Raw genomic sequence first — 12,026 nt, 5'->3', positions numbered from 1 at the left:
ACAGGTGTATCGTGGACACTCCAGTTTGGTTCGAAGCATCAGCGTGTCACCAGGTGGACAGTGGATCGTATCCGGTAAGTTTTGTCACCATTTCATGCAGATTTTACTTTTAAACTCAGCAGTGATACTCAGCAGCCATTATAAAGATGATTTGCGAAAACAAAATAGATTTTCCTGTACATCATGATGGTTTATAAATCCTTCATCACATTTAGGAATCTTGTATGTTTACATTCAAACTGATTTGTCTGTATAAAAGGGTCCTGGTTTTCATCTGAGGTGTGAGGTAAGGTCTGTCTTAGCTCTCTTACCTCAGCGGTAGCTAACAAGCTGCTAAAATCGTTCCTCGCTTACCCGTCATGATGTCATGAGTCCTGGCGAACGTTTGCAGACGGGCCGAGCGAGAGATGAGAGCGATTCAAGATTTCGCAGAGGCCAGGATGAGCGAAGACACGCCTGAAACGACAAATAAATCAATCACGCTGTGCTCGTGATCCATCTCTTTCCTACCCTCTAGACGGACTTCGATTTCTCGTTTTTATGGGTTTTGGCAGCCGAGTCTTATTGTTAGTCACTCCTGTATGGGTCGTGTCCATCTTCACCAGCTATTTGTTATTTCGAAGCCCTGACAAACATCGTAACCGTTTTGCCGTTAAGAAGAAAATCTGATTCCCATTTAACTTACGAGAGGGTTTCCAAGACACGTTACTGTGAGAATAATGTGTGTAGGTATAAAAAGATTTGGTCGGTAATGGAGGAAAACCTCTCGAGTGCAATCATGGTCTGTTGATCATTATCTGTATTTTGGGACCGGGGTTTCTTTAGATACATAATGCACGCTATAATACGGAGTATATTCCCTCGGTCGGGTCGGCCATCTGATTGCTATTAACTCGGGGATATAAATTACTCGAACGAAAGAATCGTTTTAATAATGCACGCAGTCAATTTCACTCAATGTTAGTGAAGCAGCCAAATCCACAGAAACCAAATGATATTCATACAGTATGAAAATACGCTTGAATTTGCCCGTCTCATTTGAATGAGGTGCTTCAGGTAACAATACCACTGCAGAATGATCCTGCTGCTTTCCCAGAATGCTTTGCACAGAGTCGCTTCAGGGGAAATCCATCACATTGGGGTAAATTAAAGTTAGATGATAAAACACAGTTAGAAATATGCAAAAAGAAATCAGGGAGGGCAGTTCAGTGACAATATCTGTTAAACCAATATGCAAAACCACTACAGACAGGGCTGCTCTTTTGTGTAGCTATAAAATATATTAAACCAGTAATAAAATGTTTTTTCCCACAGTTAAAATGGCGGTTGACGACCTGCTTTCTTTGTGTGTGTATGTTTAATAGAGATAATTTCTTCCATATCAGTGGGTTGGGCTTTGACAAAGCAGTAGTGGCTCTTTTGTTCCAGGGCTTTGTTTCGACTGCTGGGTTTTTCCTATTTTGTGGTGCAGATTTAGAAATCACAGTAGGAAAATCTCATTGAAAAGATTGTACAGCCAGCAGCTTTAAAAAGCCTGGACGAATTTGTAATAAAAGAAGAAATGTTTGAAGAAGCTTGCTTGTCAATTTTGCATTTTTTTTTGTTTGTTGTGTTTCATAGGCTCAATTTGTTTTTTACGTTATAATATTAGCATATATATAAATGCACTAAGGATTGTGAGGAAACCAAAACTAAAAAAAAAAAATGTTTTAAGCATACTATAAATCAGGACTCGAATACGATTTAATACAGATTTGCACCAAATTTTAACATTATTATTACAGTATTTGAAATTCAGGTCATCTTGGGTCGAAAGAAATGTACCCTGCACGAAATGACCCAAATTACTTTTTACCCAAACCTGACATGCATAAATATATATATTTTTTTAAAGGAAAGACCCGACCCGAGACAAACACGAGAAAATTAGACCCGAGTCCGACTCGAACCAGCGGCAATTTTTTTTTACCCGACTGGAAACTAATGTAAATGGCACTGACGTGTGTGCAGTTTGCATCCCCGCACGCACAAAGTCAGACTGATAAGTAAATTATTAAGTATAATATATTCGTTGATTAAAGGCTCTTGCACTGGAATGAGCTTTTTTCCCATGTTAGCACGGATTTACGATTAAACTGAAATTTCTTTATGACTGCCACTAGGGGGCGAACTCCGACAGTCATGTCCAAATGTAGTCTACAATGGAAAGGCGGTTTAGCCTATATAGCTTTAAAATCTAAAAAAAAGAAAACATGAAGTGCAATTTCAGTCATAAGAAGAAGACTGGCTATACATCGTGAATACTTCAAATGTATTCTTGAAATTAAACTACAGATTTTCTTTCAAATGTAAAGTGCTTTATAAATAAAATGCATTATTGTTGTTATTATTATTAAATGTAACAATTTATAAATTTTTAATTAGTTTAAGAGCTCTGCTTTACAAAAATACATGTTGCTTATTTACACTTGCAATTATTTTTTTGCGCTTGCAATGTTCATAGTTGATTTATTGCCATTTGGCCAATTGTTTAGAATAAAAAGATGTGTGCATCTTTTTTGAAAATATATATTTTTTTAAATATATGACCTATAACAAAAAGTAACAAAAACAACATAACATATATAATAGGTAAAAGTAAAAATCTTTTAATAAATAGGGGTTTAAGTTTGACAAGTTTGACCCACATCATATTTACATTTTAAGAAGAAGTAGTTGAAGACCCCTGTCATAAACGATATAAACATTTCAGTACTGAACAATTGGCACATCAATTTTGCGTGATGCCTCACAAGGCTGTTATATACAGTCCAGAGTTGATTATCTTTTTTGTTTTAAATATAATGACAATTTTGAATTTACTGTCGTCTTTACTGTGCAAGACATGAATCAAAGATCTGGAGCACATAGTAGGGGTGGGCGGAATGACCAAAAATCTATTTCACGGAATGAGTCATTTTATTTCACAGATATGTATATTTCACGGTATACATGTTTTTCAGTTTATATAGTTTTTTGATTACAAAAATGTACAGAAATTTGCCACTCACTAATGGCTTTTAACTAAATGCTCACCGCAGTTTTCAAATATGAGCAATTAAAAGTTAATAATGTTAAAGTGAAATTGCCCAGAAGATAACAACAGATTAAGTCTTGATAAGACAAAATCTTGTTTATAGACAGGATAAATACCTGTATATGAGAGACGAAGCTCTAGATTTTATAAATTTGACAGGTGCTTTAATTTGATGATCATGAAGTCTGTTTTAAGGTCTTGACGCTTTTTACTTTCTATTATACCTTAACATTTGCGTCTCTTTCTTGTCTTTCCCATCAAATATGTGTGTACAAAGCAAATGGCTCGTCAAACTATATTGCTTCAGCAGCGCACGCGTCACTGATATAAGCGCGACTTTTGTCTTAGCTTGCTTAAAGTTCAGAAAACTTTACAACTATTAGCATTATCTGCGAGAAGAACCCTTTAATTGGCGTCGCAGCTCCTTGCGCGTGTTTAGACCCCTGCACGTGAGAGACCGGCCGGCTGCTGCATGAGCACGGAGAGAAAAAGTGAACGAGAGTCTCACTGTGAGACCTGCGGTGGATTCACTGGCACTTATTATAAAATTACACAAATAACTTGTTCATTTTTATGAGTGAATTATTTTACATGTTTCTCTGTCACACTCAGTCTAACATGCAGGAGGGCAGAGTTAGCCACGCCCACTTATTTGCATTCCACGGAATCGAAAAATATGTTACGTCTGACATTTTATTCTGCGGTAGCGGAATATACCGTCATACCGCCCAGCCCTAGCACATAGGTTAGTGTTTAGTACAGACAAACACTTTAAAGATCATTTTTAAACACACTATTTATAAAAGTTCTAATCAAGTCATGCTGAAAATTTAGTTTGGTATGGTGTTCCTGATTGTCAGCCTGTGGATGTCGCACAACTTTAGAGTTATTTTCTAAATGTCTACAAAAAAACTATTGTGAAATGACGGCGTTTCCATTAAAGGTTCTCTAAGCGAATTGACGCGTTTTAGACCATAAAACATTTTTTGTTACGTACAGCAAACATCTCCTCACTATCTGCTTCCTACCTGACCACTGATCAAACTGTAAAAAAATGCGATCTCTGTAGACAGCTCAGGCTCGACAAACGGCAATAACAACATAGTGGCCAAACCTAGCACAACAAAACATAACAAAGTGTTCCAGCCAATTAACGACAAGAAGGATTTGGGGGTGGGGTTTGGGCGCGTTCATGAAGGCACGGACGTGAGAGGGAGGGGGAGGCGTTAGCTATGCTCCGTTTGTTTGAAAACAGTTCAAACATCAACAGGAAGTGACGTCGCACATTATTCGCTAAGAGTGCCTTTAATCAATGATATGCAACGTAATTTGGAAATATGAATAAACGGTTTCCATTGCCGTTTTGTGAAATACACCTTTTACGAATTGCCTGAAAAACACCTCATGCGAGCATAAAAACTTTTTTGCGAGTTTGATGCGTTTCCATTGGCTGTATTTTCAATCCGCAATGACAATTTAATGGAAAAACAGCTAGTAATGTTTTGTCTCTCTCTCTCTCTCTTTTTACATCGTTTCACTCAAAAAATGTCATTATGTGAGAAAAATGGTTTGTGAACGTCATGTCTGCTTCAAGACGTATTAATTTTCCATCATTGCTGTCTTATATAATGAGTTTTAGCTATATTGCTGCTTTTTCCTTTCATAACGGCAAATCTTACAGCCCCATTTTACAATATTTATGGTCACCATTGCTGCTCAAATGGGTGCAGGAAAATTTCAGTGTCCCCTGAAACCGATCCGCTTGCACACAAACATGCAGCAGTGTGTTATGTTGTGTGTTGTGTTGGCGAGCGGGCGGGTAGATTTTGTACAGGACACCACAGCTGTACGGTCCAGACAGACTTCAGTCGGCCACAGCCCGTCCCTCACTGCTATATCTGTCACCATACTGCTCAATACTTAAAAAGTGATTATGGGTTTGAGAATTATTACACTCCACCCTCCAGTCTGACCCGTTTCCACTGCTGACTTTATAAATGATCCAGGTATAAAAGTTCATATGAGATTATACGTTGTTATTATCAGGATGAGGTTTCTTCATGGGTCGACTTTGAAGCAGGTGCTCTCTCTCTCTCTCCATCTCTCCTTTTAGTAATGTAGTGTCTCTCACTCATTATCAGTAGCTGCATTTCCCTTGCAGATTTGCACGAAATGTTAGCAGTTTTTCTAAATGTCGACAAAAGACTTGCAAAATTATGACGTTTCCATCAATTGATGATGTGCGAGTCAGTGCATTCAAAAACATCACGTCGACTGATGTTGGTATGTTTACTAATTGTGCTTTTCTATTGCATAGTACCCCACGGGTCAGGTCGGGTGAGCTCACCTAGCTTTGGCTTGTTTCGTTTTTCCATTGAGTTTAGTACCACTTCAAAGTGGGATGGATTATAGGCGTGTTATATTTGCGTTGCATGAAAGTGAGCGTCGTTGGAATGCAGTGTTTCCCATACATTCATTTATTTGTCAGCCCCCCACAAAATCAAAATTGAGCCCAATAAATAGATGTTTGCACATTGTGTTTATCACTACTTCTGTCTCACATGGCAGTTTCTGTACAAACACCAGTGGGGTTGACGTGCAAGGCTAAGTTGCAAAAACCCCATGCATGCATGCTAATGTGGGCGTCGTGAATATACCGCCACAAACTGCAAGGAAAACACTTGTATGGTGTTCCTGATTCTCAGCCTGTGGATGGCGCACAACTTTAGCGTTATTTTCTAAATGTCAAAAAAAAACTATTGATTTGCGACATAGTTTGGAAATTTGAATAAACTGTTGCCGTTTGGCGAAATACACCTTTTCCGAATTTCCTGAAAAACACATGCGAGCGTAAAAACTTTTTTGCGATATATGGGAGTTTTTGCAAATTTGATGCGTTTCCATTGGCCGCATTTTCATTTCGCAATGTCAATTTGATCAATTTAAAGGGTAATTGTAAACACAGCTAGTGATGTTTTGTCTCTCTCTATTTTTTTCACCTTTAGTAATATATACTCTCTTTTTCTTTCACTCTCTCTCTCTCTCTCTAGCTGAGTTTCCATTGCAGATTTGCGCAAAACTTAAGCATTATTTTCTAAATGTCGACAAAAAACGATTGCTAAATATGGCGTTTCCATTAATCGATTATATGCAACATAGTTTGGAAATTTGAATAAACTGTTTCCATTGCTGTTTTGCGAAATACACCTTTTCCGAATTGCCTGGAAATCGCTTCATGCGAGTGTAAAAACTTTTTTGCGATATATGGGAGTTTTTGCGAATTTGATGCATTTCCATTGGCTGTATTTTAAATTCGCAATGTCATTTTGCACAATTTAAATGGTGATGGAAAAACAGCTAGTGTTGTTTTGTTTCTCTCTTTTTTTCTCACCTTTAGAAATATAGTCTCTCTCTTTCTTTCTTTCTCTTTCTATGTTCAGCTTTGTGTGTTGTGCGACAGTGGTTGTGTTTAAGTGAGGATGATTTGTATAAGCTGACGGAGAGTTTAGTTTGTGTGTTGTGTTGGATGCCGGTGGTCAGACAGTCATTGCATCTGTTCTCTTTTACACACACACACACACACACACACACACACACGTTGCACTACGCGTAAAGCACCAAAAATTAGTGGTTTGTTGAAAGTCACAAACCCTGAGTTAGTATTACAGTAACACTTGCCTTCATGACGTCCTTCACTTCATCTGACCTCACTCAATAAATGTGTTTTCATCTTGTCTTCAGGCTCTGATGACTGCACCGTTCGTTTCTGGGAGGTCAGTACAGCGCGCTGCCTAAAGACCATGGAGGTGGGCGGAGCAGTGAAGGGCGTGGCCTGGAACCCCAATCCTGCCATCTGCCTGGTGGCTGTCAACTAGTAAGAGCCCCGCCTCCTTTTATATATTTTTCCTTTATAAATTTGATGCTTTTTAGAAATGACAGGTGTGCGTTATTAATAAATGGAAGCAAATTAAGTACAAGGAGCCATTTTTAAGACCTTTTTGTAATTGTTTAAAACAAATAAACTAATGTTATAGTGTAGTATTCGCGCTCTAGGGCTGGGTGGTTTGTAAGTACAGGTGTCATGAAAAATTTTGATAAAAAAGAGAATGCAAAGTAAGAGTATCAAAATAAGAAGCATACAGTTACAAACATCTCTTCATGTACTATTTCAAATGACATCATACAAACCAATTTTGTTGTTTTTTCCACATTTAAGAGGAAAATTTTCATTACCGCAACGTGTCCATGACTGAATTTGAGTTCTTTGACATGGAAATATTTATAATTAAAAAATCTAAAAAATAAAAAGCTTCAGTGCATGTTATGCTATAAACATTTACATTAAAGAAACATGTGCTATTTGGTGATCATTGGTAAATGTAATTTTTGATTATGATAATTGAAAAAATAATTCTAAAGGAAATATGTTTTAAATCCTCTGAAAAAAATAATGGTTATAGTAAGTTCAGACCTTAATCTTATATGTGCAAAAACAATTGGCTTCAAGGGCTTTTTAAAATTTCTGATGCTGGACACCTAAGTCTGGATTTCGTGAGAATCACCCAGTTGGTTGAGAGGTTATGAATGGATCGGTTAATAAATTGATGGATATTGTTGATGGATAAATGTGTTAAATTATCTCTTTGTGTGTGTAGTGATGACACCGTGCTCCTCATAAATCCTGCTCTGGGCGACCGGCTGGTGTCGACTGCCACGGATCAGCTCATCTCCTCTTATGAGGAACCAGAAGAAGTGAGAGATCAATCGGTTCAGTGGACTGTCTCAGAGGGTGAAGGTCATGAACAGGGTCACCGCCTCACCCTAAAACACCCCAAGGTAATTAAAACATCTGCAAACATGCTGTTGACAACAGTTGGAGACCTAACACTGATCCACCTTCATTCGGTTCAAGAGTTTATTTCGACTAAAACCTACAATAATTATTTAATTAATTATGACATAATGATATCCATCTACAATAAATGAATTGTATATTATTTAAAAAGCCAAATCACTATATTTTATAATAATATTTTATTTGTATATATAAAAATCTTAGATGACTTGATTTTTCTTTCAATCACAATTTTGGATGGGCTGCAGCCAGGAGACTTTTAACTATTGGCAAAACCCACGAGCTTGTGGTCGTCTTTTTCCTGAGATGGAAAGAAATTTAAGACGCCTCTAGTGTCCAATTAAAACTCCTGGAAGAGGAGAAGCCGTGACACGGGTTGGCAGACTGGTAGAGGCGAAGCCGGCGTTAATAACGGCTGTAAATTTCGTCTCGGCGTGTCTTTGAGGTTATATTGGATTAATTTTCTGCGCATTTACCACTAAATGACTTTGACCTCTGACCTCTCTCTCTCTCTCTCTAAAGGCTGTGAGGCAGGTGACGTGGCATGGGAAAGGAGACTACCTGGCTTGCGTCATGCCTGACAACAGCAGTAATCTGCAGGTGGTTATCCACCAGGTGAGCAAACGGCGGACGCAGAACCCCTTCCGTAAGAACAAAGGCCTGGTACAGTGCGTATCCTTCCACCCGATCAGGCCCTATTTCTTCGTGGCCACGCAGCGCTACGTACGGGTGTACAACCTTATCAAACAGGAGCTTACCAAGAAACTGATGGCCAACTGCAAGTGGATCTCCAGCATGGCCATTCATCCAGGAGGCGAGTTTGCATGTTTTACTGTCAGAAAGGACAAACATGTAAGGTCATAAGTCTTGATATTGATATTAAATAATGCTATTAAATGTGCACTGTGTATAAAGTCATCTGAAGCCATATGATAGAAAATTTACATGAATGCATTTGGCAACTGTGCATTCAATCTATATATTTCATAGTATTAAGTGTTTTTGGAGTTGACCAAGGAAAGATCTGTTCAGAATGAATATTCTAGTTTTTCCTCTGACATCACTGTATACTTTCGGGAAGTCATATTTGATGCGTTTCCTAACGCAGTCGCTCTGTCTTACCCATTTTTCCACAGGCGACAATGTGATATGCGGGAGCTACGACTCCCGCTTGGCCTGGTTTGATCTGGACCTGTCCACGAAACCTTACAAAGTTCTCCGGTGAGTCAGCGCAGGTTTCTGTCATTCTGACGGTCTGGGGCAGAATTCGGGGGAAAGTGTTGCTTATGCTGGCGCTGTTTATTAAATGGATGTCATCTACTGGGAATTGTAGCGGTTCTGCACAACGTCCCTCTGCTGTCGGGACACTAACCGGCTCTGTCTTGTTTTTTGTCCAACCAGACACCACAAAAAGGCTCTGAGGGGCGTGGCCTATCACAGGCACTACCCACTGTTTGCATCTGCGTCTGATGATGGCAGTGTTATTGTCTGTCATGGGATGGTCTACAAGTAAGTACAGTTGTTATCTCTGCTCTCTTTCTATCTATCTATCTCTCTATCTTTCAAAAAATTCTTAATTAATAAAAAATTTGACGGTTGGGATGAAATATGCCGAATACAACTGAACTTTCAGCATATCAAACTGTATCCCACAATGCAATGTTTTTGTTTTGACCCTTGATTTCTAATGTGATGAATCTTAAATGCACATATCAGCCACAATAAGACTCTTTCTGACTAAGATTGTTATTTCATGTGCACGTCCGGTGTGCGATACCTGCGAGTTGTCCTTTACGCGACACAACGCTTCTCGCCCGGTGTGTCACTCAACGCTGGTTACTATTTGATCGTGTCATAAACAACGTTATTGTTTAATAAAATGTATTCAGTCTTTTCACATTTTTTTTTGTTGCTATTCTAAGCCAAATTGTTTTAATTGCTGAACATTTGGTGCATCCCTCCCCATATAGTAGTATTTAGTGCAGTTAGCTACCAATTAGATAACATTTCATTTTAAAATGATCTTTCTCATAATTTGTCATAGGTTCTCATAATTTTTAGGGATGTACCGAAAGAAAAATTCTTGGCCGAAAAAAGGAAACCAAAGCCGAAAACCTAAACACTTAAAGAAATTATGCCAATTTTTAGTACCATTTGCATTTATGGCTATCACTGTGTACTAACTTTACTAGGGGTGTGACGGATCACAAAACTCACGGTTCGGATCACATTACAGTTTTTGAGGCACGGATCAGATTATTTTTCGGATCAGTAAAAAAGGGATGGGGAAAATCTTATAACAAATAAAGAAATTACAAACATTAGTTACACATTAGGAAAGTTCTGAAATTAGCATTAGGTACAGAAATCAAATAAAATGAATTATAAAACTGTCGTTATTGTATAAATTAAATATAATTATTATTATTATTTTTTAGAGCTACAGAAGTGATTTTTCTTTTTGTCTTGGGTTGTTTGATTAACATTAATGACACAGACTTAAGTAGGTTAATTGAAGTTACTGTCTCTTTAAGAACAAATAAGCACAGACTGGTTTCTGACTGTAATGACGAGCATGTGCAAGTCACGGTTTCTGTTTGCGTCATCACAACATTTCTGCTGTATTTTGTCCGAATATCCCTAAAAAATCCATCAAAATTGACTCCCTTTCATGTCGTCTCAGATGTGTATGACTTTTCATTTCTTCAGTTGATCACAAAAGTTTTTATTAAAAATACCTCCTATCACTCCTGAAATGTTGACGCTCCATAAAGCACATATTGAGGGCTGGGTACCAAAAGGGCGTAAATTATATTTTGGATGAAATGGAGATATATAAATACATCCCTCTGGTTCTCACCCCTTCGTATATCCATCACAGATGGTTTAATAAATGATACATTAGTGAGAGAAAAACATAGTTTCAGCTTATTTGAAGTTATCGGCATTTTAATTGAACACTCAACTGTCCTTATTATGGTTTTTAGTTTTGCTAAACAAGCTTAAAGTATTAATCATGACAGAATTTATTTTACTTAACTAGTTAAAGTTTCTGACGTGTGTTTCTCTTTCACAGTGATCTGTTGCAGAATCCTCTGATTGTTCCTGTTAAAGTTTTGAAAGGACACACCGTCACTCACGACCTGGGAGTTTTGGATGTGACCTTTCACCCGACCCAGCCCTGGGTTTTCTCCTCCGGGGCGGACGGAACGGTCCGTCTTTTCACCTAGAGACGGCGTCCGTAGCTAACGAAAACATCCCTTTGCCAGGAGCTCGAAAACAGAAATTACACACCGGTGAGGTTTTTTTAAGACTCAAATGCTTCAAGACAAATCCATCTCGCCGCTCTCTGGGGACATCAAAACGTTGCTGGCAGGAATCAAGTGCCTGGTCTGATATTGAACATGGCATTGTAATATGCGTTCGAATCGTGTTTTGCTTTATGTTACGAGAAAATAGATCCAGCTGCTTCTAGATTCCCGCAGGACTGTAGTCTATCATAACTGACACCGTTTCACAACCCAAACCTCGGGAAGGCCTGTTTCCGTATCGAGCTCACGGCAAATCAAATCCGACCGCTAATCCTTGGACAAGGAAGCAGAATTTGAAATGAAACAAACGGCTGATGACAAATCTCGCCAAAGCAAACAACACAAGATACAAACTTGTTGTGAGTTCACCTCCTGTAGTGTTTAAAGCTACCTGTCAAAGCGTCCACCCAGCCGTGTCAACCACCAGATGTGCTGTCTTTCTTTTTTTACAAAGTATTGACTTGTGAAACTTTTACTTGTATTTCAAAGACCTGTTGGATTTTAATTAAACATGGTGTTTCTTGAAGACTATTTGCTCTGTGTGTTTTTTCACCTCGGGTCAGCGAGGGGGGTTTCTGTTGAATTATACGCAGGCAGCGTTTGGGAATAGGTTTCGTTTTCTCCGTCGAGAGGCCCAGACGTCGCTGATCAGACGGCTCTGTGTGTTATAGATCAGATTTCACGGAGGCCGTCCACCTGCGGGGTCTTTCTCTTCGTTCTAGACGTCTGTCTCTCACTGTTTGCCTTTCTGACTTAAGAGCGTTTACAGCTCAATCTTAATTGG

General features: G+C 38.6%; 1 protein-coding gene across 1 annotated transcript in view; it reads left to right on the top strand.

Moving 5' to 3' along the window:
• The window catches only part of bop1 (BOP1 ribosomal biogenesis factor), a 77,483-nt gene extending 65,715 nt beyond the window's left edge, over window positions 1-11,768 (top strand). Inside the window, exons 10-16 of the mRNA XM_055218970.2 lie at window positions 5-74; window positions 6,818-6,950; window positions 7,732-7,912; window positions 8,454-8,745; window positions 9,068-9,152; window positions 9,333-9,440; window positions 11,008-11,768. Coding sequence (XP_055074945.2) covers window positions 5-74; window positions 6,818-6,950; window positions 7,732-7,912; window positions 8,454-8,745; window positions 9,068-9,152; window positions 9,333-9,440; window positions 11,008-11,161 — 1,023 coding nt within the window. The 3' untranslated portion in view covers window positions 11,162-11,768. The remainder of the gene's footprint in view (window positions 1-4; window positions 75-6,817; window positions 6,951-7,731; window positions 7,913-8,453; window positions 8,746-9,067; window positions 9,153-9,332; window positions 9,441-11,007) is intronic.
• The last annotated feature ends 258 nt before the right edge of the window (window positions 11,769-12,026 follow it).

This window comes from Misgurnus anguillicaudatus, chromosome 20, assembly GCF_027580225.2.
Source record: "Misgurnus anguillicaudatus chromosome 20, ASM2758022v2, whole genome shotgun sequence".
Taxonomy (NCBI): Eukaryota; Metazoa; Chordata; class Actinopteri; order Cypriniformes; family Cobitidae; genus Misgurnus; species Misgurnus anguillicaudatus.
Note: the sequence above shows the minus strand (reverse complement) of the source record. Positions and strands in the feature narration are given on the sequence as shown.